This window comes from Python bivittatus, unplaced genomic scaffold, assembly GCF_059951505.1.
Source record: "Python bivittatus isolate LINGU-HERP-01145 unplaced genomic scaffold, Pbiv_v1 ctg000840_np1212, whole genome shotgun sequence".
NCBI classification, from domain to species: Eukaryota; Metazoa; Chordata; class Lepidosauria; order Squamata; family Pythonidae; genus Python; species Python bivittatus.
This window is the reverse complement of record NW_028277113.1, coordinates 487,782-515,506: the sequence shown is the minus strand read 5'-3', so window position 1 is coordinate 515,506 and position 27,725 is coordinate 487,782. Positions and strand designations below refer to the sequence as shown.

The 27,725-nt window shown below is 39.8% G+C and overlaps 1 protein-coding gene across 7 annotated transcripts; it reads right to left on the bottom strand.

Moving 5' to 3' along the window:
• Window positions 1-762: 762 nt before the first annotated feature.
• On the bottom strand, window positions 763-20,987 carry OTULINL (OTU deubiquitinase with linear linkage specificity like). 7 transcript variants are annotated; one of them, XM_025164903.2, is made up of 10 exons: window positions 20,805-20,987; window positions 10,698-10,872; window positions 10,119-10,275; window positions 9,296-9,339; window positions 9,112-9,203; window positions 6,188-6,337; window positions 5,723-5,851; window positions 4,949-5,011; window positions 4,576-4,848; window positions 764-3,706 (listed from the first exon to the last, which is right to left on the bottom strand). In XM_025164903.2, exons 3-10 carry the CDS (start codon window positions 10,187-10,189, stop codon window positions 3,527-3,529), a joined length of 1,002 nt encoding a protein of 333 aa, XP_025020671.1. In that variant the 5' UTR covers window positions 10,190-10,275; window positions 10,698-10,872; window positions 20,805-20,987; the 3' UTR covers window positions 764-3,526. The 7 variants fall into 7 exon arrangements, with proteins under 7 accessions (XP_087986792.1, XP_025020671.1, XP_025020669.1 ...); XM_025164901.2 differs by lacking the exon at window positions 20,805-20,987 and adding an exon at window positions 16,425-16,875; XM_088130665.1 differs by lacking the exon at window positions 20,805-20,987 and adding an exon at window positions 16,469-16,875.
• Between the last annotated feature and the right edge of the window lie 6,738 nt (window positions 20,988-27,725).

Below are 27,725 nucleotides of genomic sequence, written 5' to 3'. Positions count from 1 at the left end.
CTTGAGTTATGGCCATTCGTTCAGCAACCAGTTATGATGGTGTTGAACAAAGGGACTTATGACTGGTCCTCAAAGTTCCAGCACTGCAGCGCCCCTGTGGTCACATGAACGAAATTCAGGTGCCTGGCAACCAGCTTGCACTTACAACCAGTTGCAGCATCCTTTGATCACGTGATTGCCATTTGCGCCCCTCCCTGCCAGGTTCCTCCAAGCAAAGTCAATGGGAAGCTGGCAAGGAAAGTTGCAAGTCATTGGGTAAGTCTCCCCCACAAGCCTTTCTTCGCTCACACACCACACCCTTCTTTCTCCCTTCACATGCACACACCCCACACCCTCTTTCTCTGGCCTCCCTGCAATCACATGCACCCATGCCTTCATTGCCCAGCCTTTCTGAGCTTGCACTGCACTGAGCACCCCCCCAACTCATGTGCAGCCCACGCCGGGCCTCCCCCACCCCCCTGCAGCACCCCTGCACTCCTTACCAGGGACTCCCTCCGCTTCCCATTTAATGGCTGGCGCTCCTTGGGTTACAACAACTGGGACTGCCTGGATTGCCATTGCTAAGTGATACAGTCACGTGAAGTTGCACTTTACAACCACATTGCTTAGCAACAGCAATCCTGATCCCAATTGCAGTCATAACTCAAGGACTACTTGTACTCAGCGAACATGTTTGGAACTAGGTCCAAGCATCTGTTTCTTGCTTTCTCCTAAGGAATCCTGAAATGAAGACTTACAAATTAGTTTTTTGAGAGTGGTAATTTTTACTATTGCCAAGTGAGCTAGGCATGAAATTAATAATATTGAGCATTTACCCCTGCCTTGGTTTAAGCTTTCTAACAAATTCGTTAGATGATAAGTTAATGCCTGTGTTTTATCTCATGTCTTCAGGAAGAAGCAAACTATAAAAGTCATTAAAATTCTCCCTTTCTTTGGTTTAAGTTTTATGCAGACTTTTATCAGAATGTATAGTAACAAAACATACAAACAATCAAGAGAAAAAGAAATAGAGCACGAACTTAATAAGGATGATGGCAAATTATTTTGTTTAAATACATTTATAAAAGCAAATGGGAAACCCTTTGAAAAGCACAGAAGACATCAAAATCAATGTAACCTTTAGAACCCAGTTATAGTAACTGGTGACTCAAGTTGGTCTTAGGGTTTTCTTGCAGACACACTAAAGAATAGGAATTGCACATGAAAAAAAAATCACAACATAATGAGTCCAGCTTCTGTTCTCAAAAGCACATGGTGCTCAATCATTTATTCTTAACATTAAACAATACTGAGATTGAGACTGAGTGATTTACAAATGCCTTTCAAAGACGCACGGGAAGCAGCAAATCATTAAAGTCTGTTATAAAATCAGAATGACCAAACAATATAAAACCAAAATTTAGATCATAAAATGCGCTCCAGGACATTGCAAAATGACTATATGTACGCTGTAATTCTACAAAAGTACAGAAAGTATAGAATAACTTTTCCCACCTTATTTTTGGGCATGTTAGACTATAGTTCCATCACCATCATCCAGATCTGACCATTTGGTGAGAGATTATAGGAATAGTACCAAAACGCTTTTCAATGGCTACAAGCAAGGGAGGCTGATGTAGAAAATGGCTCTAGACACAGAAATCAGGACTATTATCTAATCCTTTGGGCAGTAAACATTAGTTTCAAGGGATCTGGATAATACTCCATAAAAAATAAGAGACTCTGACTATGTTCGCACAAAACATATTTGGTTTATTGTACTGTGGTCCACTCAGTACAGTGTTCTGTGTTGGCATGATTCACTTAACTTACATGAACCACATGGGCTGGACTCACACAACACACTGGGCCAAACTGTGCTTAGCTAGTTTGTGTGTATTGTATGAAAACCTTAGCTGAGGTTATGGTTTCAGTGACTGCACAACCCATAGATCATTAAGCAAATAAATGATGTGGAACAATGCAAGTTGTAGAATTATGCAGATAATATATTATTAAAGCAATATAGGTAGTTCTCGCTTAACGGCCATTCATTTAACGATGGTTCAGAGTTACAACAGCCTTAAAAAAAGTGCTTTACAACCTGTACTCACACTTATGACCATCGCAAACCATCACACCACTTGCAGTCATGTGATCATGATTTGCAACCTTTTTTACGATGGTCATTAAGTGAATCACATCGTTAAGCGAATTACGTGGTCATTTAGCAAATTCTGGCAAAAAACATCCACTGGGGAAACGATTTGCTGAACGACCACATGATTCACTTAATGACCATGTGATTCGCTTAATGACCATGTGATTTGGTTAACAAGTTGTAAAAATGGTCGTAAAATTGGGTCTGGTCACGTGATGACTTGCTTAATGAACGCCTTGCTTAACAGCCAATTTTCTAGTCCCTATTGTGGTTGTTAAGTGAGGACTAGCTGTAGAGTTTTACATAGCTCTGGCAAGTACAGTGGTCTCAATTATACTTACTGATATACATGCTATATTGAAATATTTTGGACAAAAATGCAACAATATGGCAATTTTGCAAAAGTGATTTGGCTGATTATATTCTACAGACAGTAAAAGTTTGTTACAACAATAAAAATCACTAACTTCTTGACTGAGAAACTGATTAGATATAATAAGTACAATAAGTACAATATGAATATGATATGCTTAAGTTTGCTTTTGCATCATATGATAAATTATATGATAGGATATTTATTAGTAAAATAATTAGTTTTAAGTAATTTTTGAAGATTTCTTAAGCAACTGATAGGATAACTTTTGTGCAAAGACCTAAGTTTCTAAGACTGAGTCCAGAAGTTACTGTATAGCCCCTCTATTGCTATAAGAACAAATCAGATAATGTGCTTAGTTTGTTGTCAGATTTATGGTAATGTGTTACTCTGTCCACTGTAGTTTGTAAGTTATCACACTAAGCTAAAAAAGAAACAAACCAACTTATAGCTTAATGTTGTGTATGAACACCCCCCCATCTATCTAATCTCCACAGACCAAGTGTAGTCTTCAAAAGTGTTCCAATGTTACAATTTACATTACTTATGTACACATTTTACATTATAGTTTGCTGAATTCTTTAGGTAAACTGGGAGATGGTGAAGATGTGGAACATTCTTTGTTAGAGATCCCTCAGTCACTTTTGCCTCAGAATAAGAGTTTCTTGGAGGTGAAGGAATTACTAACGTTTGTGATGCTTTTGTCCCTAATACAAATGGATCTTAAGACGCAATCTTGTGTCAATTGGCATTATAATATCCAGGTTATACCATAAGCTAGATCCTTCAACATATTGCTACTGAGAATTTCACTTTGACATATATGATTTCATCACTTTACTCCTTACAAAAACAAAAATTCTGGGAGTAGATTCAGCTGAAAAATGGCCTGGCTGATCTGTTTCATACACATTTCTATTTAGCAGAGGTATTTCTTAAATGCAGCATGCCATTCATCTGAACAAATTTCTTCAGAGGGGATTTGATGTGGAAATATTTGTCAGCCTCAATAGTCATATCTTAACAACAGGGATGTGATAATGACGGTCGTCTTCAGTAAGAAGGAGGACCTCATGCCAATCCCTCTGATAGTCTTCTGTGTAGGTTTCTAGAAAATCTTCTGTATTAATCTTACACAACCTATAAACTATTATTTTTATTTCAAGAGAATGTCCTAGGAGAAATAGATCAATCTGTGGAGGAAAAAAAGCAAAACTCACAGTCTATAGAAAAGAGAAGTTATACATGTACAATCTATGTAAATTAATTCATAATTATCATGGTTGCTTTGGCTACTCTTGTTTTCCCCATAAACTAGTGTGTATGTGTACATATCTTAGCTTCTGAAGTACATCAGCCCATAAAACATGTTGATCCAGGAAGAAGTACAGTATTCCATTTCCCTCTGGACTATGCCAGACCCCTCCTGTTTCAGGCAATATATTCTCCAAACTGGAGTGATAAAAATTTGCACTAAGCCACACCTTTAAAATCAATAGAAAAATCTGACAAAATACACAAGCAGAGAGCCGTGAGAAAAAAAGGTATGGCCAATCATGTTAATATATTTGTCACATATCAGGTATTTCTAAAATTAATGGGCAGGATGACGACCACTCCCACTCCCCCACAAACAAAAAAGTCATTTAAAACAATCCACTGAAAGTGGCAAAAACTAAAAACAGCAAATATAAAATTACTGAATACCCCACAGAACACAGAAGTGGAGAAAATTAAGCATAAAAGGCCACTGAGAATAAAAAGGCCTGTCTCTAGTATCAAACAGACAAAACTGGAGTGTGCTCAGGAGATGTAAGTTCAATCCCTTCCATAACTTTTTCCTTCTGTATGAAAAACTACAAATAAAGAAAACTTGCAAAAAAAAAGCAGAAACAGAAAACCGATTGCCTATTAAGCCCTTTGATTTACAATACTCCATAAAATCTTAGCCTAATGGACAGCACAGAAATAAATCTAATGAACGCAACCACCAATTCAAGCCTCCTAATTTTTTTTTAATGCCATGGAATTATTAAATTTTGTTTTGCATTCACATATTTACCTGATCAAGACCTCTTCTGTCCCCTATTGAATTCAGATGATTCATCATGTAACTTAAAGGATCCAAAGAAGTATCACGTCTAAAAAGATCACTAAAAAAACTTGGAACGCATTCCTGATTACTGGCCAGGCATTCATAAGCTTCTATTACTTGATAGAGCATGATGAATTTTATGGCCTCATAGAACTTATGTTCCATACTTCGATCAGTAAAAATGGCATTGCAAAGATGCTGTCTTTGAGATTGGTCTTTAATACCACTGATTTCCACCCACTACAAAAGAGAATAGGACAAGAAAAAAATTAGCTCTTTGGATCTGTGTTAAATGGTTGTTTTATTTTGGTGAAAATATTTGTGGTATCTATCTACTCACAGCAAAATGGATCTGCATACAAGAGGTAGGCATTAGTAGGTTGAGGCCCCTGTAAGAACCAATCTGGAGGAAAGAATTTCTAGATGAAAATATTCCTAGAACAGCTCAGTGAGGACTGAGGAAACTGACTGGTTATTTTAGAGAGGGTGTGAAAATAAAAATGGAGAGAAAAAAGAATGGAATATGACATCCAGAAAGAGGAAATGAATGAATGGCTGGTGTTCTGAATAGGAATATTCCACCAGTTGATGGAGTGCTTCATAGATATGAAAGGTTGCTATGTATAATGCAGTCAATTCACCAAGCAATATCATTCCCTTGAAGAGTTACACTTCAAGAGACGTTATATATTAGTAAGACAACACTACACTTTTAAGAAGTTTGGGGGGGGGGCAAAGCCAACTATTTTTAACCACATATAAAGTAAATATATCTGTAAATTATCAAAACCACAATGCTTTTCTGAGATACTGAAAGAAATGTTCACTCCCGATTATAGAAGCAGGTAAGAAAGGGAATATCTTGCAAAATAAACTAATTGTAAAATATATTCTAAGTCACACTACATACATTTAAAAAGTTAGCATTTAAAATGTTGCCTTTAATATTTATATGCTTGCATGGCCATATATTGATTGGTTGACCTGAGTTTTAGTTTGCTGCTTATGCTAATGGAAAATTAATCCTAATATTTTACTAACTAATGGCAGTTACAGCACCAGTAAGCTACTTTCCTTTAAAATTTCATTTATCCCTTAATATCTACCCACTTACCTGTCCTTTTAATGCTTCAATACATTTACGTAATTTTCCTAATGTATTTGAGCCTGTATACTGTTGTGGTCCAAAGCTGTACTGTTGGATCCAGTTACAACCTTGTGAATAAAGCAGCTTTTCAGGGAGCTGAAAAAGAAGAGCACAACCGGTTCTTCAGTGGAGAAGTTCAACAGGAAATTAGGATAGCCTGAATCATTTAGATGAAAGCTAGAAGCATGGGGAGAACAAGTACAATTCACCCATGCCTCCTCATTCTAATGTTTCAAAGTGAGTATTTGCTTCCAATGCTTCCAGTTTATATCAAGTTCTTTTTCTGAAAAACTGGGAGGTAGATTACATTAGTACAATTCTGCTATACTTGACCTCAAAGTTGTCTCCACTTTTATAAATAGTGCCTTTAAAAACCTAAAATTCAGAAAACATTTTTTTTTCTGGTAGATCATAATTTATTTTGTGACTTACCTTTAGTATATCTGTTGCCTTTGTCCATGATGGAAGAGGAAGACCTTGGCTGAATATCTGGAATAACACAGCTCTCAGCAAACAGTACTTATCTCCACTGACTTGTCTTATATATTTCACATGGTACCTCCAAAATAATGTTTTGTAAGTCTTTGAAAAAAAAAGAGATAGGTGAGACAAATGACTAGTCAGAACAATAGTTTAATAATAATTCTAATGGAGAACATAAAAGCCGCCCAAAGAGTAAAGCTTAGGTCATATGGCCATATGTGGCCCACAGCATCCTTTTTGTGGCCTGCAGAACCCCCCAGGATAGATGGAACCAAAATATTTGGCCCTTTTATTTTGCCTTTGGGTGGGTTTAAGGAGCAAAATAGTTGCTGCAAGGACACTTAAAGCATCAGTGTTTCCTCTTTAAATTCCCAACTCTTCCAAAAGATCCATGACTCTGCTTACATTTGGAATACAGTTCTTGACATACCACATAAAGCCTGATGCAACCCTGGAACCAAAACTAATACCCTGGATTAGTTAACTGGGCACCATTAAGAGCAAATGGAAAGCTACAGAGATTATTACAGGTAGTCCTCAACTTATGACAGTAGGACCCAGAAAATTCATCATTAAGCGGTGCAGTCATTAATTAAGGCATCATGCACCCAATTTTACAACATTTTTTGCAGCAATTGTTAAGTGAATCATACGGTTCCCCATTGATTTTGCTTGTCGGAAGCTGGATCGGAAGGTTGCAAATGGTGATCATGTGACTCTGGGATGCTGCAACCATCGTAAATACATGCCGGTTGCCAAGCACCCAAATTTTGACTGTGGGGATGCCGCAACGATCATAAGTGCGAGGACCAGTTGCAAATCACTTTGAACTTCAAATGATTGCTAAGCAAATGGTTGTAAGTTGAGGACTACCTGTAAATGAATATACATCAGAGCTGGTGGAACTGCAAGATACTTTTTGTTTGTGGCACTGCACGTTTGAATTCAGTGAAGACTGCAGGAGAGCTTCACAAGAGATTATATTTAAATTAATTTGTGTACAGCTTCAGAGCTACTTAGATATGTTCCATTTGGGGGAGGGGATCTTTCCTTATGGATACTGAATAGGAAGAAATACTGAGTTTTTCTGGAACCTGAAGCAGGCTTCTCTGTTTGGAAATGGAAGCTGAACAGGTCACATGTGGTTAGCATCTACTGTATATAGGGTCTAGATCAGAATGTAAACTCAATTTGCCTCAAGACTTGAAAACATGGGAACAAAAGTATTGGGAATTATTTCACTAGTGGAGTTCAACTACTGTGCTGTAGTCATAGTCAGTGATCCTAAGGCCTGCAGGTCAGACTAATGGATAGGTCAGGGATTATTAACATTAGTGATTTGCTTGTCCAAGAGATCAGCCTTAAAGTGATTTATTTAATACTACTTTTCTCCAAACAGATTTTTCGAGGCAGTATTCAAATTAAAATCCAGAATAGCAAAATACCTCATCCATATACTACAGATATATAAAAGGATTCATAAAACCTGAGCAACAAACCAAAACAGAAAGGCAGCAGTACATTTTCAAAAACAAGGAAAAATGGCTCTGAACAAAAAAACATTTTCAAAGAGTATTACAATGTTCGTAATGTCCTAGGGAAAGGAATTCCAAACTTTAACTATTCTCCTGATTAGGCTGTACCCTATGTCACCCCCTTTTAATATACCCCTGTTGTTAATGTTAGCCTCTGCTGATGATTTCAGATGTAAAAAGATGTACAGTGTAGCAAACAGTCCTTTAATTAACAGTAGGAAAAATATTTATCAGTTAACATCATGTTCCCTTTCAAACTGCTCAGTTAATGAATTTAGAAAATTACACACTTTTCACGCCATGATACCAGCTCACAAAGCAATTCCCAATTAATTATTTTCACAAGGTTAGTATGTAGTAAGTCAGAATAAATTAAACAAAAACAGAAAATTAAACTGGGGAATGCCAACAGGAACACAGTCAAAACCTTACTGGGACACAGGAGGGCAATCTCAGTATTAATTCAGGGAGACCTTAGAAGATCACTAAAAATAAAACAAGTTTACTTAATTGTTCTAGAAGCTACCCCTACTTATTATTCACCCACGGAATCTCACTTATTTAAGCCCAACCTACTTCACAGGATACTTTAATTCTTGGAAGAAAGACTGCCTATAAATCTAACAAATGGCCAAATAAATAAATATGAGCAGAAAAACATTCTCTTTGGTTTAAACTAAATTAGGGATCTTGGAAAACTGTTCTTTATTCTAACTACTATAAAGTAAGAAATCTATAATTATCCTAATTTCATCAAACCTGTCATAGCTTAAAGTACCTTAGATCTTCCCAGGTCTAAACTTAATTTTATAACTAAAGAAAAATATGACTACCAATCTTTAATTATTTCTTAGCTTGTGGCAATGTACATGGAATCATCCCTCCTTTTTATCCGCAAAATGAGAATCCTGTGAGGTACATTGAGCTGAGAGATGGTAACTATGCCAAAATCTATCATTTTTGATAGATTATCAATCTATCATAACTATGCCAATTACTATCTAGAGATGGTAACTATGCCAAGCGTGCTACATCGCTGAATGGGAAATTGAACAGGACTCACCTGTTCCAGTCAAGCACTCTAAACAGTACACAAGATGAATTAATATTTTAATCTTCAGTGTTAAGACTGCATTTCAACACGTATACATTTTTCTCCCCATTTTGAAAATAGTTTTGAGGTTAACATATAATTTCAGTATAGAAGACAAGATTGGGTTATGATTGCAAATAGCAACTTTCAGTCTGATATCTGAGATGTCACTGTTGCCCTAACATGGAAGACATTTTGTTTGTCCAGTCACAGAAAACAACTCAGTTTTGTGCTTGGCAGCTCACCTCTCTCATTTGTTTTGCCTGTTCTGTTTCTTCTTTCCATTCTTTTGCACAGAAAGCAAGCAAATCAGTTTCACCCCAAACACTTCGGTTATCTAAACAAAATGTCAAGTATGACTTAATAAAATGAATCTGTTCATATTATGAAAGGTTTTTTTAGAACACACACATGCAGACATTACAATACCACAAATTTTACTTGTGAATATTCTCTGTAGGTATCTGCTGCACCTAAAATCCAAACAAAAGATCAGCAGTCAGAACATGTGAAGCAGCTAAGATTTCACACAACTTTATAACACTGGGAAAGTTAGCTGGAGGATTGAAGATGACAGGAAAGTATTTATTCATGCAACAGAAAGGCTGGGCTCACAAAGTATGATATGCTATAGTTTGCTTGATCATGGTTTACTGAATAAACCACAATTTTCCAGGTTTATACAACAGACTAAATCATAAACCAGGGCTTACAAACCACACTGGCTGGGACCATACAACATGCTAAGCCGTACACAAGCAAAGCACCCTGTGGCTTTAGAATTAGACAAGAGCTATCAATGTTCATTAACCCTGATAGGTAAACAGACTCTCTATATCTAGAAGCAGTATACCTTCCTCTCTTTCTGGGAAAAGGCTACGGGCCCCAATATTTCTAGAGCAAAAATAGTATCAGAGGGAATTCTAAGTGGGCTTGAGTGAACCCCAAATTTTGTAGAAGTGAACTTTTAAGGAGAAATCCTAAGAGGGACCATTTTCCTTCTCCCCGAATCTTGGCCAGCAACCACTAAGCATGCTTGGCATCCACAGAACAAAATACTGGAAGAAAAAAATCAGAAAACCAAAAGGTAATGACATGAAAGTGCTAGAGTCTCAAACAGGAAATATTCCACATTGAAATATTTTGTTATACCTCTGAATATCCACTGAACATGTTTGCATTGTAAAGCTCCAAAAACATTTGACTGGCTGTCATAAATGGTATTCTAGACAAAGTGAATTTTAAAACTGACCTTTTCAGGAGATGAACTAGGCATGCACATAGTTGCCTGCAAAACCAGAGAGCAGTAGCAAAAACTGTCATAGTTAACCCAAATTCTCTCTATGCCGCTTGTAACAGGGAATAGGAGGGGCAGTCAGTTCTGCTTCAAGACTGTACTTCATTCTAGCCTAAAACAGAGAAAGGAGCAATTAAGCTTCATGGCATTTACATTTATTTATTAATTTTATTTATTTATCAAATTTGTATGGCCACCCATCTCACAAAAAGCGACTCTGGGCGATGTAAAACAATCCAATATAAAAACTAGTAGTCTGGTTAGATTGATGCCCACCTAATCTCAGAATACCTAAAAATAAGGGCAAACTAATTTACCTATTTTGGGGCTCCTTACGTCATCCAGGAAGAAGGATTACCTTGAGGTTAGCTTTTGCTTTTAGTTGGTAGCACAGGCAAGGGAGACTAGAAGGTTTCACAAATAGGGTTATTCCCAAATGGGAAATGAGAGGAGCGGAGGGAGGCTAAGCCTTCCCCTTCCATGGATCCAACCCTGATCTGGCCATCACACAAGCAAAATCCAAGAAATGATAACCTGTTAGCCATTGTGAAGTTGGGTGGAGTTCATTGAAAGATGGCTGATCCTTATATATTTGATAGTCTTCAATTTCATTGACCATCTGGTACTGGATCCCTACTCATTTGTGGTTCTCTCCAGACTGGGTTAGGTGTGTTGTGGGAATACGCTCTCAGGGCACAGAGTATCCTTCCTAGAAAGAATACAGCATCAGGTACATGCATCATGATGGCTTGGATGACATATCCAAACATGAGGAAAATCAGGCAGTTAGGTCAGCTTAGATACTCCCTTCAGATTTTTTTTAAACAGTAAGCATAAAGAATTTAAGTTAAAAAAAACTTGAGAATTCAGATAATTAAGGGAAAAAATGAGCATAATGAAAGGGTGAATACTGAGTAGAACAGCTTCTAGGTGAACAGTCACATTACATCCCTGTGGAGAGGAGAATATTTAATTCCTCCCTAGTATCAGAAGTGGTATGGAAGAGAAAAGAGAAAGGAACAAAGGCACAGATAAGGGAAGGAAAGGATAGGATAACACAGAATTTTTTAAAAAAAATGCCCAAGATTCTGGCAACAACTAAGAACTAAAGGACTGCAGAAGACAACTGAGGACCAGCAGGGGGTAGTAGTTAAGGTGCTGGATGGCTATAAGAGACTCAGATTCAAGTCCATCCTCACCCACTGAAACTCATTGGATAGCCTTGGGCTAATTGCTCATTCTCAGTCCAACCTACCTCACAGCACTGTTGGGGGGTGGGGGGGGGGAGAGTTGGGAGGAGGGAGTGTTACGTACACTGCCTTAAACTTCTGAACAAAAGATGGAATATAAATTTAATACATAAGCTGGCCAACTCATGGCAAACAAGGAAAGAAAATCTGCAATCAATCTATGGCAAAAATAACAATCCTGATTTCAGCCATTTAGGTAAAGGGCTGCTTCAGTTCAACCTTCCCCAAATTTGATGGGGCATTTACATCATCTCAGTTTTTATCCTACCTTTGTAGCGTAGGGAGTGGGGCATTTAAAGTGTGGGCCACTGCTTAGTTTACTCCCACACCTTATTCTACCTGACATCAGTAAGGAAGTTCATTACATTTTGTTGTTGTGTGCTGTTCTTTTATTCTTCTCTACAACTACCTGAAGTGGATATCTCAGGTACCAAGTCACATGTTTCCTGGTGACAGTGCAGAAACTCAGAAGTTGCTTAAATCAGCCAGGTCTGCATTTAATGATGGGCTGCTGGATGTAAGGGCCAGCCACAGTTAGAGATATGAACAGCTAGAAGAATGTTTGACATCCCTCCCAACAATTACTTTTCCAACAGCAATGTACAACTGTCATAAGTAAAGCAAGATGAAAAACATATTTGAAATTATTATTACATTTTTGCATTGCCAGAAACATTCAGCTGTTAAGAAGGGATGTGATAAGGACTTTCATGATAGCCCAACTCAACTCGCAGGGTGGTGGTTGTGGGGAAAATAGGAGTATTAGATGTGTGCACCGCCTTGAGTTATTTATAAAAATAATAAATGCACGATAAGTAAGTCATATACACACACGCATGCAACAGAGATCGAAGTTAACAACAAGCCTTCTCAGACTGTTATTGCAAGGCAGGTGATTCCAGAAGGGGCCTTAATTTTATGTAGAAAAGATTAGAGCATAATTTCTGGAATTCTTTCCAAACCCCTTAATAGGAGTGCTATTCAGGGTCAAAGGATTAGGAGGGGCAACATTCCAAGCTGTTACCCAACTGTATCTCCCAATGGGATACTGCAACCCCTACGCAAATCTGCTAATTTTTGGATTTGAGCTTTCTTTTGCTGGATTCTTTCTTGTGAAGGGATTTGTTACTGTTCTGTATGCCTTCTATGTGTTCATACCTAGGTCATCAATGGTTCCTGAATATCTCTGCCTTTCCTTGTCTCTTTTAGGTAAAAGTCCATTTATCTAGCCACAATAGGCTTAATTGCTAAACCATCTTCACTGTATGCATGCCACGACTACATATATCCTCCTGGAGTTGAAACCTTTGTTACATTAATGAATAGCCTTTGATTCACAAACTGCATGTCTCGTACACTGCAGCATTCTCAAGGACACTGATAACGGGTGGGTTTACAACTCTCCCCTTCAAAGAGGGATGCAGAGCCAAACTGTTAGAATAACAATCAACCTGACCGGCATTCATAGTTCTCAGTACCCTGCATCATAAAATGTTCTCTTTCTTGACACAGAGGAACACATTCCTTACTAAATCCCTAGCTGTATTCCTTATCAGTTGTAAAACAGTTATTTTTCAATGGTCCAGTGTATATGTATGCTCATCTTCAATCTCTGTAACCTTATATAAGAACTTGGTAGACTAGTCTCTGGTGTTCTTCCTTCTTTATAGCAGGATACTAGTGATTCACTGTAATGTGCTAGCTTTAATAACATTACCCTTTAATTGTTGGTGTGTTTTGATGAGGTTTTCCACTGCATTCAGCACACCAAATTTGGTCCCATTCTACTCCGTTTTTGGAGAATTAGCTTACTAATAGACCAAAAGAGTCCTGATCCCCTTTGCATAATTTCTTTCTAATACTATGTTGGGCTAAAAAGGAAAAATACTGCAGGGCTGAACATAGGATCATAGAGTTGGGTGGCCAGTGAGTCCATTGCTTAGTGCACTATTTCTGACAGATGGGTGTTTAGTCCTTGTTTGAATCCACCCAGTGAAGGGAAGTCCAACCATCATACTAGGTAGTTGGTTCCACTGTCAACCTGCTCTTATGAGAACTCCTCTTCTGTAACTTAAATCCATACTATGTCCTGCCTTTTAGAGGGATAGAGAATAGGTTTTGAAATTCTATCAGGTGCTATCATATTCTACTCTTTCCAAGGCTAAACATTCCCAGCTCCATTAATTTCTCTTCACAGGATTTAGTTTTAGTCCCCTGATCATCTTTTTTTCTGTTGCAGTTTGTCTGAATCTTTCATAAACTGTATACAATACTCAATGTACGGTCTGACCAACACAAAGAAGAACTATTATTTCTTATGATTTGGAAACTACACTTCTGTTCATGTAGCCAAAATTGCATTTATCTTTTCTGCACTCATATCACATTGCTGACTCCTATTCAGTTCAGTTGTAACGAACTACTATTACAGATCTTTCTTACAAATATTATTTCCAAACAATGTATCTCCCATTCCATTCCTGCATATTTGATTTTGTTCCACAAGGGCTTTTTTTTTTTCCATTTTCTGTTAAATTTCTTTCTGTTATTTTATACAGAAAATTTATCTAACCTGTTTTAAATTATTCTATTATCTATCCCATGTTTTGTGTCATCAGCAAAAATGATAAGCATTCCCTCTTCCTCTCCATCCAAGTAATTAATAAAAATGTTTAAGATATAGAGTCCACGATTAAATGTTATGGTATCCTTTTGAATATCTCACTCCAGTTTGATGAGGTACTGTTGATAAACACTCTCTCTGGGTAGGATTTCTGAGCCAACTATATATCTACTTAACTGTCACTCCATCCAACCACACTTAATTAGCTTGAGATATACCTCTCAAAAAAAAGGGTGACTGAGGAAGAATTATACATAAGACTGGACTTTGGATTCTGGAATTTCAGAAACAAGAGACAGAACCAACAACAGCTAATTTCATTTCTTTGTGTTTGCATGCCACACCCACACCATTCTTCATGGCTTCAGGGTGGTTTTGTTAAAAACTGCACAGCTGTTCCCCATTTGCAGCTTGGCACTCACAGGTCTCAAAGCTGCTTTTTTGCTTCAGCACTTCAACCTCAATATTTTCTTGATGGAAAGCACTTCCTTTCCTCAACAGCACATGAATCCTAGCTAATACCAACAGATAATTGTATCAGAAGAATGTGTAAAGCTTCCACCTTACAAAACATTACATTATGTTAAAAAAAAAAAAAACCGTCAGAATTCAGGCAAAACTTTGAGGAAAATCTTTGAATTATCACGAGGAGCTATAGCCATGTAGCCATGTAAACATGATTGTAGGTAAATAGTCCCATTTTAATCCTCAGCATTTGTGACTAAATCATCCAAATAGCTGTATGGATCCCTAGAGCTCCAATCTGCTGCCAGAATAGAGAGTACGGGCCTAGATGGATTAATGATATGGCTCCTTATAAGGTTTATTCGATACAGAATCCCAAACATGGTTTCTCATGTAAATGGGAGCTGCCCATGGAGACTGAATATGCCCAAAGGACTGTTGAGAGGGGAGGGAGGGAGGGAGGAAGAGAAATCAAGGCAAAGATGAATGACAAAAAGTATCCAGAAAGAACGCAGAGTTCACTGGGGATTGGAAAAGGACTGTGCCACATTGCAATATTATGTTGCAAAGAAGCTCCATGTTCTAAATCTACCCTTTTCTGGCAAAGTTCATCCCAAGTATCTTATTACAAAGCCTGGAGGCTTTTTATTCTTTATATTCAGACTTTATATTCTTTTGCTTGAGCTCAGCAAATCTTCCATTGTCCTATGCTAAAGGAAGAATTCTTCTAGTACATTTTTAAAAAATGACAGAATTCCAAACCATTTATCATTGCCAACAATGCCTCATGCATGCTTTGTAATGCTTTGGACTGTGAATTTCCCTCCATAGTAGAATGGAAACATCAATAAGCCCACGACTGATGCTATTATCTATCTATCATCTATCTGTCTGTCTGTCTATCATCCATCCATCCGTCCATCCACTTTCAATGCCACCCAACTTCTTATGACTCTGGGTGAGCTTACAAATAAAAAAGAAAAATAATTTTTAAGAAACCATAGCTGATGCTAATGTCCAGTCCCGTCAACTAATGGAACCTTCCCATGGGAGAGATTTATTCTACCAGTAGAAGCAAGACTCCTCCTCTGCATTAGAGCAGCCTTCTGTTGCCGAGTTTGGTCCCACAGCTGTTGGCTATGCCTGTGGGGAATCCTGAGGGCGCCCCCTTATGGAGGTCTATTCTAAACCAAAGAGATGATGTTCCTGCTGTAGGGAGCCACATTTCTCCCCTGCAGAAGGCTCCCTTGGTAAGATCAGATGGGGCAGGCAACCACACAAGGTGGTGGAGCTGAGCGGTTTAAAGGGTGAGGCATTATCATGTACATTAGCAGGGTTGATGTTTTTCTTCTTCTTGGGTTTTGGGAGAGTTAATCGACTTCATTTTTTCATATATATGAGAACTTATCTCGGCATCCAAATCATGAAGCCCGGGCCACAGACGTTGATGCCCTCTATTTCTTCTCCCTCTTTCTCCAACCCTGAGCTCCCCTCAGACGGAGAGTCTGAAAGCCCATCGTTCCGGGCTTCGGAACAAGGCATTTGCGAAGTCAGCAAAGGAAGTCAGAAGAACCAATCCTCTCGGGCCCAACCCAAGCCCATGCACACCAAAAGGACGCAAGAGGCGTACCGGGCGGTCGTTAAAGACCTTCCTCGGAAGAGCCGACCCGCGACAGGTGACCGAGCGGTGCTGGGCACAAAGCGGGACCCTTCCCAAGTGACCTCGGCGCGCGACCCAGGAGGGACGAGGGGGCAGAGCCCCACTCCACTACGTCCCCCGCCCTCCTCCCGGCGGCGCATTCGAAGGGCGCCAGGCGAAGAGAGCGGCCGGAGCGCTTCGCCCGGCGCTTTGGCAGCGCTCTTTCCTTTGGCTTGGCCTGCTGAGGGCCAGGAGAAGGTTGCCGACGACGGGCCGGTTCTTACCACTCCGCGGCTGAGGCTGCTGCCTGGCCTGAGGTGCGTCTCACCTACTGCCGCCACACGGGCGCGGCTCCTGCAGCTGGCGGCAGAGGAGGGAAGGCGAAGGCGAAGGCAAAGGCGGCAGGCGGTGCCTCCGCGACCCCGGCCCCGCCTCTCTCGCACGGCCCCGGGAGAGCAGACGGGCTGCTCCGAAGGCGAGGCGGCCTGCTGTTCTTTTCGAGAAACAGCTCTGCCGATGGCCAGGCTCTCCGGAGCATCGTCCCGAAGAATGGAAACTGCGCTGCGGGAGTTTGTCCCCAGTTTTTATGAAGGCGGAAAACATCCGATTGTATTCTGAATCCAGATTTAAAAACGCGTTTCGAAACACAAAGAAACCGCGGAGAAAAGAAGAGCACCCTCTGTGAAATGGAAAGCGTTGTGCTGCTGTACTTGGCAGCCTCGGGGACGCACTAAGCTTACGAGAACGCGGTGGAGGACGGGCAGAAGGAAATCACTCTGGAGAGCTTGCTTTAGCTCGGTAAAGCTTAAGAAATAAGCCACCCGGAGAGTCCCCGGCGGCGATCTGAACTCAAGGACAAGCCGATCAACTCCCCCAGGAAGAGTCTTTCCAAATGGGCAGAATTGTGTGGGTTCCCCCCGCCCAAGTACTTTTAGCCAGTAATTCCTCATAAGCAATGCAGAAAATAATGAAGAATGCCTTCAACTTGAAATATGCTTTGCCACTGAATAGTTGTGTGTGTGTGTGCGTGCGCGCGCACCTTAAAGTCAGTTTTTGACTCCTGAGGACTGCCTGGACAAGTCCTTGCAGTTTTCTCGGTGAGGTTTTTTCAAAAGGGCATTGAAAAATAGAGGGTGTGAACTGAGATGGCTGTTAACTTGCACTTTTTAAAAACATTGCTCTGAATTGCTTTGTGTTGCAATTATACTATACTCTGCTAACAAAGAGTAATGTACACATGACACAACTGCTCACAGTTAGTCACTAATACTAATCCTTTTGAAGTAAGCTAAACTCAAAAATGATGGTTAGGTCACTCATTCACTCTACCCATACTGTAGAGTCCTTGGTGCTCTCTGAGCTTCGTTGTTTGCTTGCAGACATTTCATTACCCGACTAGGTAACATCATCAGTGCTAGTGGATGTGGGGTTTGCTCCTTGTTTATATACAGTAGTTTGCCCTGCCAGTGTTGGTGAGGGTGTGGTTTTCTTCTTGGTAGTTCCTTGATTAGGATATTTTCTGCTGGTGTAGGCTGCTGGACAGGATGTGTTCTGGTCTTTTTGAAAACCCCTTAATCTCATAACATATGGACAGACTCAACCATAGTTTCAGTTGGGAAACTGTGAGCATCCTAGACCAAGCTAAATCCAAAAACGCTAGGGACAATCAAGAGACAATTAGAAAGCTAAGAAGGAAAGAAAAAGACCAGAACACATCCTGTCCAGCAGCCTACACTCAGATAAGCAAGGATTAATACCAGACAATTAAGCAGAAAACAATACTCTAATCAAGAAATTACCAAAGAGACAAATAATCAAGCAGAAAACAATACCCTGATCAAGGAAGAAAAACCACACTCCCACCAACACTGGCAGGGCAAGCTACTGTATATACAGGTAGTCCTTGACTTACGACCATTCGTTCAGCTACTGAAATTACTGAAGAAGGTGACTTATGATTGGTCCTTGAAGTTACGGACATTGTAGCACCCCTGTTGTCACATGATCAAAATTTGGGCACTTGGCAGCCTGTCTGCACTTACAACTGCAGGGGCTCTTCAAGTCTCCATCCACCAACCTATCTCTCCCCCCCTCCCCCCATTTCTACCCTTTTGGCTGCCCTGCACCCTGCCTTGCTTGGGGTGGCTGGGCTGGGCTGGCTGCAGCTTCCTGGGGCAGCTTTGCATGGCTTTGCGCAGCTGGGCTGGGGCAGCTGCAGCTTCATGTGCTGCAGCTCAGGGGCTTCTTGCAGCCCCAGGGCCATGCAGTTTTGGGCTGCTTGCTACCCCACAAGGCAGGGTGTAGGGAGGCCAAAAGGGCAGAGATGTAGGGGGGAGATAAGCAGATGGTGGGAGTTGGAGGCAGTCCCTTACCTTACTGAGGCTTGGGGCTGGGAGGGGTTAAGCCTGGAATGGCTTGGCTTGGCTTGGGGTGGGGTGGGTCCTTGGCTAACAACTGGTGAAATTTGCTTAACAACAGCAGGGGGAATTGCTGGGATTGCAGTCGCTAAGCAATATGGTCATGTGACATCTCACTTTATGACCACATTGCTTAGCAGTGGAAATTCCAGTCCTAACTGTGGTTGTAAGTTGAGGACTACCTGTAAACAGGGGGCAAACCCCACACCCACTAGTACTGATGATGTTACCTAGTCAGGTAATGAAAAGTCTGCAATCAAACAACCAAGCTCAGAGAGCACCAAGGACTCCATAGTTCAACCCTGAGCTACATATATTCTCTTCTATTGCTGCTCTACTCATACCCAAATAGAAATGTGAACCTTAGTTTCCCAAGCAAGTTAGTCTCTGCTGGATTAATGGAAAATGCATCTATCAATGGTTATTAACCTATGAACAAAAATGGCACCAAAAGTAATCTATTCTTATTTAAGATGCTTGTAAATTTTTTAGGAATGTTGTGAGTGACAGTGCTGAAACTGGGTGCTAGACTATACAAATTTTTAAGATACTTCTCTCCCCCCTCCCCCACCGCAAAGTTACATGCCATGTTTGAACATTCCCAGGATATGAGGATCCATTTCATCTGCTACCATGGCTGAATTTTGAATCTGCCCATTCTCATTATTTGCACTCCCCTGCACACCTTTAATTTGTCATCGCCAGATTCAGTGATAGACCTCTGATTATTTTGCTATAGCTATCGCCTAGGTTAATAGATAAGGCAGCCTTATACAGTGTCCTCGAGATATGTTAATAATGTAATTGCTATAATTCTCAACCAGCATGTCCATGTCTTCAGTTGGGGAAAGCTATTCTAAAAAGGTTTACACAGTTGCAAACAATACTACAGAACTTGTAAAAATGATTTTTGACTCGAATGATTCAGGCCTACCTAAGATAAGCAATTATCAACTGCTATCAAACCACTGTAGTCCAAAGACTAGTTAAACTTTAACACTGAGCATATACGCAGAAAATGGGAGCAGTGCTCCTTGAGCAAACAGATAATTTGGACTGAGGCCAGTATCCTCAATAGTAGTGTGATAGATACCATGACACCATTACATACAAATACATACAGTGAAGATATGCAAATTAGTCACAGCCTTCAGGTCAGGATGCGTTTTCAATGCAACTTCAGGTTTGAACAACAAGCCTGTCTTTCGCCTTATATGAATTCTGTCTGCAGAATCAAAATGAGTATAAATAAAAAATAGGAGAGCATTGTTTTCAGGGCTAGTGCAATATATTGTATAATTCATTAATAATCCACTTTTACCCACGTGGGGAATTAAAAAGCCAATTTTCCTCACATAAAAGCCTTACATAAAAACAAAACAAAGAGTTACATTTAAGCCCAAAAACAACACTTACAGTATATAGCAGCAACAATGCCACTTATTCCAAAGAACTCAAAATACTGGGCCAAACAGCTAAATTTACATTATTTGCTAAAATACTTCAACAAATTGAGTTTGATGAGCTGTCTTTGAGAGGAGCTTCCAAATTATGGATGCCACTAAAAAGGCAGCTTATTTCAGAAAACGGAAAACACAAAGTTCTCTGAGATGTGTTAGTGTTCAACACATACATCAGGTTTTTTTGAGGGAGGATATATAGTCTTTTTGTTGAAAGACTAAATGTACAGCCTACATGAAGTGGTGAAGCGGTTATTTAGAAGCTTTACTCCTTAATTTGGTTGAATCTTTGAGCTGATTATCAGTAATGCAAGAAGAATTGTTTCCCCAACAGCATATTTTTCATTTAATTCATACATTCCAAACACTTCACAGGACACAGTCCCAGGATGATAAAATAATTTCTTCCAATTACCTGCCAATACAACACTGGAAACTTGCTTTTTATAAAGTTTCTTAGATAGGTAATGCAAGATGAGCAATTTCTTCTCATATTGAAGCTTAATGCCCAGCAAATTCATCCTCTTTTAGGAAAGAACTTCTCTAATTTCTCTAGCTAGAATACTGTCACATGACAGTTGGCTTTTGCATTGAAGGAAACCCCCCCAAAAAACACCCTAACGTATAAACAAGATTTCTGATTTCATGCAGAGTATAAGATTGTAACATTTCCTTTTGCAAAAAACTATGTAAAGCTTACATATAGTTCAATGTTAAAATCTTTTAGTGCTTTAAAAGGAGTTTGTCTCTCTAATATGCACATTTAATTTTAGCTTTAGAAACTCACTTTTGAAGTAACACTCTCAAGTTCATCAACTCTGTGGCCTCTCACTTCCTTGCTTGTCTGGTTGATCAATGTTGTTTGAGTTATTTCAGTTAGGTGATGAGACAAAAGCCTTTTCAGGTAGGATTCCTGCCTCCCTTGATTTAGTTGCTGGTTGTAGCAAAATGCCTTTTCAGAAATGGCTAATCTTTATAGAACCAATAGTAGGGAGGCAAAACTTCCTGTTAACATTTCCGATAAGCTTCTCAAAAAAGTTTCATAGCTTGTTCACATGGTTCTTCAAATGCAAACCACACACACACACACACACAAAATACAAAACCCAACACCTCAGCGTAATGAAGGAAACTTTTTTTTCAGCACAGAGAATCTAATTTAATCCAATTTATTTGGCTCCTGCTGTTCTTATAAAAAGCATTATGCCTTTCTGTTAGAGTTATACAAAGAAGCTGCATTTTCTTTTCGCATGTAGTTGTTCATATGAATGGTGAGGCTGGTAAGAGAAACGTTTTTGTTTTTGTTTTAAATCCCTTATGATGTATTTAAAAGGTAATGGAGTACAGAGGGAAGGGCTGCATCATTATCACAATTCTGGGAGAGAAAAATAATCACATGATTTGCAGGATCCAGCACCATGGATTTCATCCTTGGTTTAATGAAAGAGAGAGAGAGAGAGAGAAAGAGAGAGAGAGAGAGAGATGATGGATGGATGGATGAATGAATGAATGAATGAATGAATGAATGAATGAATGAATGAGTTGCTAAGTAAGAAGTAGAAAATGCTATAGGAAATCTTAGAAGCCCAGTAAGTTGCTAAGTAAATTTCTAGATCAGAGAAAAGTAGTTTTTTAGTGCCATTTATGTCTTACTGCTCCTTATTAATGCATATTGAAGATATAATGTGCTTAGTTTTCATAGAAAAATGAAAGGATAGCAGCTTTTTTAGTTAGGGTGGATTTACTTTGTTGCATAGGGATTTTTGAGTTTGAATGGTTCTATTTCATTGCATCTTGCTTCATAGACATTTGGATAAATAAGATAAATTATATAAATTGTAGATAAATTTTAAAAAATAGCACCTATTCTACCCCTGTAGTTTACAACTTTTCAAGACCTGATTAAGAATGGGAGACATGATGGCATGGTTATATCCCTTAGCAGCTAACTCGCTTGTGAATGATCCAGGATATTCATAGAATAGTTTCTTTTATATAGCCCACTCTAAAATACCTGAAATTGGGTGAAAAAGACACTTATAGGGGTGTGTTTTTAAAATTGATAGATCTGTTTAGGTGGATGTGTTGGAAATTATAGTTGGAAGATGGAAGATTACCGAAAACATCTGCAGATGCAGAAGCACCTCCTTTAAGTGCTGAAGTGCTATGCTTTGCAGTCACAATTACCTTGTATATTTGTAAATAAACCAAGTATCAACTATAACATATTACTTACCCAAATGTTTTTTCTCACTGCTTGGATGTTATGGTGCTAGAAATGGGACTGTGTTCTTTGATGAGATACAGTGGTACCTCAGGTCACGAACGCTTCTGTTCACGACCAATTCGGGTCACGAACAGCACCGTTCGCAAAATTTTGCTTCCGTTCGCGAACGCCGGATCGGGTGACGAACAGGATCTGCGGCCATTTTCCCTCCCGTGACATGTGGTTGTGGCTTCCTGTAGGGAGGGGGACTCTCCCTCCAAGCAATAACCACCTCCCCACCTGCCTTCCTGTCCTCCATGCCAGAAGTCGCGTCGAGCAAGGTTAGCGTTCTCTCTCTTCGTACTGTACTTTGTGTCATATTTTTGTGGTTTAAAAAACAAACAAACATATGGTTCAGAATGGATTAACTATAATTACATTGAACCTTATGGGAAAATTTGATTTGGGTCGCAACCAAAATCAGTTGGCGACCAAATTCGGAGGGGTCAGAATGGATTAACCGTATTTACATTGAACCTTATGGGAAAATTTGATTCCGGTCACGACCAATTCGGGTCGCGACCAGAGTCACGGAACGAATTAAGTTCATGAACTGAGGTACCACTGTATTTTGTTTGAATGGAAAGCAACAGAAATAATCAGTGCATGGGTGGCCAGCACAGCTTTTCAACAGCTGTATAAGAGGACCCTAGCATGGAACCTAACTGCTGAATATTGACTTCAGAAACTTGAAATGTTGGTACTTTGTATTATTAAAACAAAAGCAAGTGGTTTGGTCCAACAGAAGAAACTTCTAGTTATAGTAAAGAAAAAGAATTGGAAGAATGGTCCCAGTACAGTAGTGGTAAAATTGTCAGAGGTTAGAAAAGGAGAAAAATGTAGCCTTTCCTAAAGTGAACACTCTGGGGGAAAGTAACTTGCAGCCTGCAAGTGAGAATCCACCTGTTTCTTCACTCCCTCTGCACCCCTAGAAGAAAACATGTAGGAGAAAAAGAAATGCTTAGAATGAGAGACAGAAATATGGCTTTTAACTGTTTGGCTGAATAAATCAACACAATATTAAAATAAATAAAAATAAAAATCTGGATTTAGAACAAGAATTTGAAACAGGAGATCAGCCAGACTATCAAAAAGTCAGAACAGAACAGCCAAAGAAAGAAACACAAAAACCTGCTATGGGAATGGAAGTTTTAATCATTGTGAAATTATGCTTGAGTGTTTTTTGTCTGGTCCCATAATTTTTCCAACATGGGCTTATACTCAGGCTTTCTTTGAAGAGCGACTGTTAAACAGAAGGAATACAGAAACAATACAGAATATGGAAACAACTTTGTGCATAGACGGATCCCTTTTTTTTCCAGCAACAATATGGATGTGGGCTATTACAGAGATATTTTTTTACTTCTGTTTGGCCTACAATTCTGTATTCTCTGTAAGTCTACCATTCAAGCACTAACTAGGACCAGCCCAGCTGAGCTTTTAAGTCCAGTAGTGAATTGTCACCTCCTGAGTTTATTCTCTATTACTAGAAACATTCTCCCTTCCATTTTTCTATGACTTCCAAGAGAGAGATGACCCAGAGCTCTCCTGGAAAGGGTGAACCATTGGGAGAAACACTATTTTCTTGCCACTTCCTGTTCCGAGATGCTGGGCTATCTATGTATAAAATAGAAGTGGCTCTTGGGGAATAAGCACGGAGAAACCATAGCTTGACATTAGACTGTACAGTGGAACCTCGGGTTACGAACGCTTCTGTTAAAGAACTTTTCGGGTTACGACCAGCTCCGGCCGCAAAATTTTGCTTCGGTTTGCAAACTCCGCCTCGGGGTGCAAACAGGATATGCGGCCATTTTCCCTCCTGTGACACGGTCTGCGGCCATTTTTCCGCCCCTGACACGTGGTCTGCGGCCATTTTCCGCCCCTGACACGTGGTCCACGGCCATTTTTCCACCTGACACGTGGCCCGCGGCCATTTTTTCGCCCCTGACACATGGTCCGCAGCCATTTTCCACCCCTGACACGTCCGCTGCCATTTTTCCGCCCCTGACACGTGGTCCGCGGCCATTTTCTGCCCCTGACACGTGGTCGTAGGGAGGGGGACTCTCCCTCCAAGCAATAGCCGCCTCCCTGTCCTCCACGCCAGAATGGATTAACGGTAATTACATTGAACCTTATGGGGAAATTTGCTTCGGGTTGCGACCAATTCGGGGTGCGACCAGAGTCACAGAACGAATTAAGTTCGTAAACCGAGGTTCCACTGTATCGGTATTTTGAATTGTAAAGGTAAAAGCATTGCGTTTTCCTCTTGGAATTTAATGTGGGAGTAGTGTTCTTGCTGCTTGTAGAATATGCTGTTTTCACCTAAGCTCAGCTTGAAAATTGTATATGATTTCAGGTGTTACACAAACATCACTAAGTGTCCCATGATCTTTCCTTTTAAGGGAAGCAAAGCTCACATTAGCATTGACCTGGAATTTTTCATTTATGGAATATGTAAGAACTAACTTTCTATAGTAAGTAATAATTGAAACAAAAGAATTGAAGTTTTGGAATATACAGTGGGGCAAAAAAGTATTTAGTCAGCCACCAATTGTGCAAGTTCTCCCACTTAAAAAGATGAGAGAGGCCTGTAATTTTCATCATAGGTATACCTCAACTATGAGAGACAAAATGGGGAAAAAATCCAGAAAATCACATTGTCTGATTTTTAAAGAATTTATTTGCAAATCATGGTGGAAAATAAGTATTTGGTCAATATCAAAAGTTCATCTCAATACTTTGTTATATATCCTTTTGTGGCAATGACAGAGGTCAAATGTTTTCTGGAAGTCTTCACAAGGTTTTCACACACTGTTGCTGGTATTTTGGCCCATTCCTCCATGCAGATCTCCTCTAGAGCAGTGATGTTTTGGGGCTGTCGCTGGGCAACACGGACTTTCAACTCCCTCCAAAGGTTTTCCATGGGGTTGAGATCTGGAGACTGGCTAGGCCACTCCAGGACCTTGAAATGCTTCTTACGAAGCCACTCCTTCGTTGCCCGGGTGGTGTGTTTGGGATCATTGTCATGCTGAAAGACCCAGCCACGTTTCATCTTCAATGCCCTTGCTGATGGAAGGAGGTGTTCACTCAAAATCTCACGATACATGGCCCCATTCATTCTTTCCTTTACACGGATCAGTCGTCCTGGTCCCTTTGCAGAAAAACAGCCCCAAAGCATGATGTTTCCACCCCCATGTTTCACAGTAGGTATGGTGTTCTTTGGATGCAACTCAGCATTCTCTCTCCTCCAAACACAACGAGTTGAGTTTAGACCAAAACGTTCTACTTTGGTTTCATCTGACCATATGACATTCTCCCAATCCTCTTCTGGATCATCCAAATGCTCTCTAGCAAACTTCAGACGGGCCCAGACATGTACTGGCTTAAGCAGGGGGACACATCTGGCACTGCAGGATTTGAGTCCCTGGCGGCGTAGTGTGTTACTGATGGTAGCCTTTGTTACTTTGGTCCCAGCTCTCTGCAGGTCATTCAGTAGGTCCCCCCATGTGGTTCTGGGATTTATGCTCACCGTTCTTGTGATCATTTTGACCCCACAGGGCGAGATCTTGCGTGGAGCCCCAGATCAAGGGAGATTATCAGTGGTCTTGTATGTCTTCCATTTTCTAATTATTGCTCCCACAGTTGATTTCTTCACACCAAGCTGCTTGCCTATTGCAGATTCAGTCTTCACAGCCTGGTGCAAGTCTACAATTTTGTTTCTGGTGTCCTTCAACAGCTCTTTGCTCTTGGCCATAGTGGAGTTTGAAGTGTGACTGAGGTTGTGGACAGGTGTCTTTTATACTGATAACAAGATCAAACAGGTGCCATTACTACAGGTAACGAGTGGAGGACAGAGGCACCTCTTAAAGAAGTAGTTACAGGTCTGTGAGAGCCAGACATCTTGCTTGTTTGTAGATGACCAAATACTTATTTTCCACCATGATTTGCAAATAAATTCTTTAAAAATCAGACAATGTGATTTTCTGGATTTTCCCCCCCATTTTGTCTCTCATAGTTGAGGTATACCTATGATGAAAATTACAGGCCTCTCTCATCTTTTTAAGTGGGAGAACTTGCACAATTGGTGGCTGACTAAATACTTTTTTGCCCCACTGTATTTACAACTTCACATAGTACTGTACTTCAGAATGAAAAGAATTTGACACAGTAATGTAGAGAAAGCTTCTTTTCATTTGATATTAGACCAAAATTTAAAATCACAGGGGGAAGACTGGCCAAAGGAAATGTTAGCTAGGATATCTAAATTGGTTCTGTGTTTTAACTATAATGGAAAAATTCAAAAGCTGCAGGCCCATTAATTAAATTTTGTATCAAGTAAAACAATTCTTAACCTATATAAAATATGGAAAGGGAGCATCTTTCTATTTACTGGCTTATTAGAATGTGTATTTCCTTGAAGTCAATCTCCTCTTGATGTTATCACACATCCATATGGTTTTCTTTGTAGCAAAACAGAAGTGGTTTGCTACTGACATCTTTTTGGATTTTTCTCTAGCCTAGCTTCCAGCCCTGGTATTCTCTGGGGCTCTCCACTAACCTTCAGAGCCAGACAAGATCAGCCATGTACTACCACTACCTGAGATATGCTTGCGTGAATCTGCACCTAAACATTTACAGACAAGAGCAATGCAGTTCTAAGAAACACTCCAGCGTTTGTGCTCTAGAGGAAGCACAAATTCTTTCTCTAGCAGTCCCAACTCTATGGCTCCTTAACTCTTCAATGTTCCAATCTTTCCATGAAGCTTCCAATCTCAGTTCTCATACTCCTTGCTCATTCCCTTTTAGTTCTGTGCCTTTTCATCTCCTACCCTGCCTGCCTTAACTGAGGGATCCCTCTCAGTTAAGTTACCTTACTTGCCCCACTTACTTATTTGTATAATGGCTGGAGGAAAAATCAATCTCAGTCAAAATGATTGTTTTGCGTAAGACTTTTCTTGCTGCTAGCTTTGCTTCCTGAGCTGGAATGTGCTGCAGCATCATCGTCATCATCGTATTAGTACCAGGGGCTTTATTGTTATAAACACAATACAAGATGACAGTGTTTGCTCACAGCTATGGTGTATGTAAGGACTTTACATTTTTCTTATGTGTGATAAAAAACAAATGCTGTCAAAAACTGTTCCTTCTTAAAAGTGGCATAAGGTTACCTGTAAAAAGTGATCCCTAGGAGCGGAGTTGATATACACAGTATAGAGGACACACACCCGTATATACTTACATATGCCCATATTGATTTATGTATTCTATTTATACTGCTGGAATCACTGGAAGATGGAGAGCTGTGACAGCCTTCTCTAGGCCATAAAATATGAGGCAATAAAAAAGATGATGCCCCTAAATAGTTTATGTTTTAAAAAGCAAATCACAGAGAGAAACCTGAATAATTTACAGAAATATGATTTCTTTTAACAATGCAAAATA

Coding starts and splice junctions, on each gene's coding strand:
- OTULINL (XM_025164903.2), bottom strand. CDS start 10,189: ATGACAGTTTTTGCTACTGCTCTCTGGTTTTGCAGGCAACTATGTGCA. Junction 5,012..5,722: donor TTGAAGCATTAAAAGGACAG/GTAAGTGGGTAG, acceptor TCTTTCCTCCAG/ATTGGTTCTTACAGGGGCCT. Junction 3,707..4,575: donor ACAGAAGAGGTCTTGATCAG/GTAAATATGTGA, acceptor TTTCCTCCACAG/ATTGATCTATTTCTCCTAGG.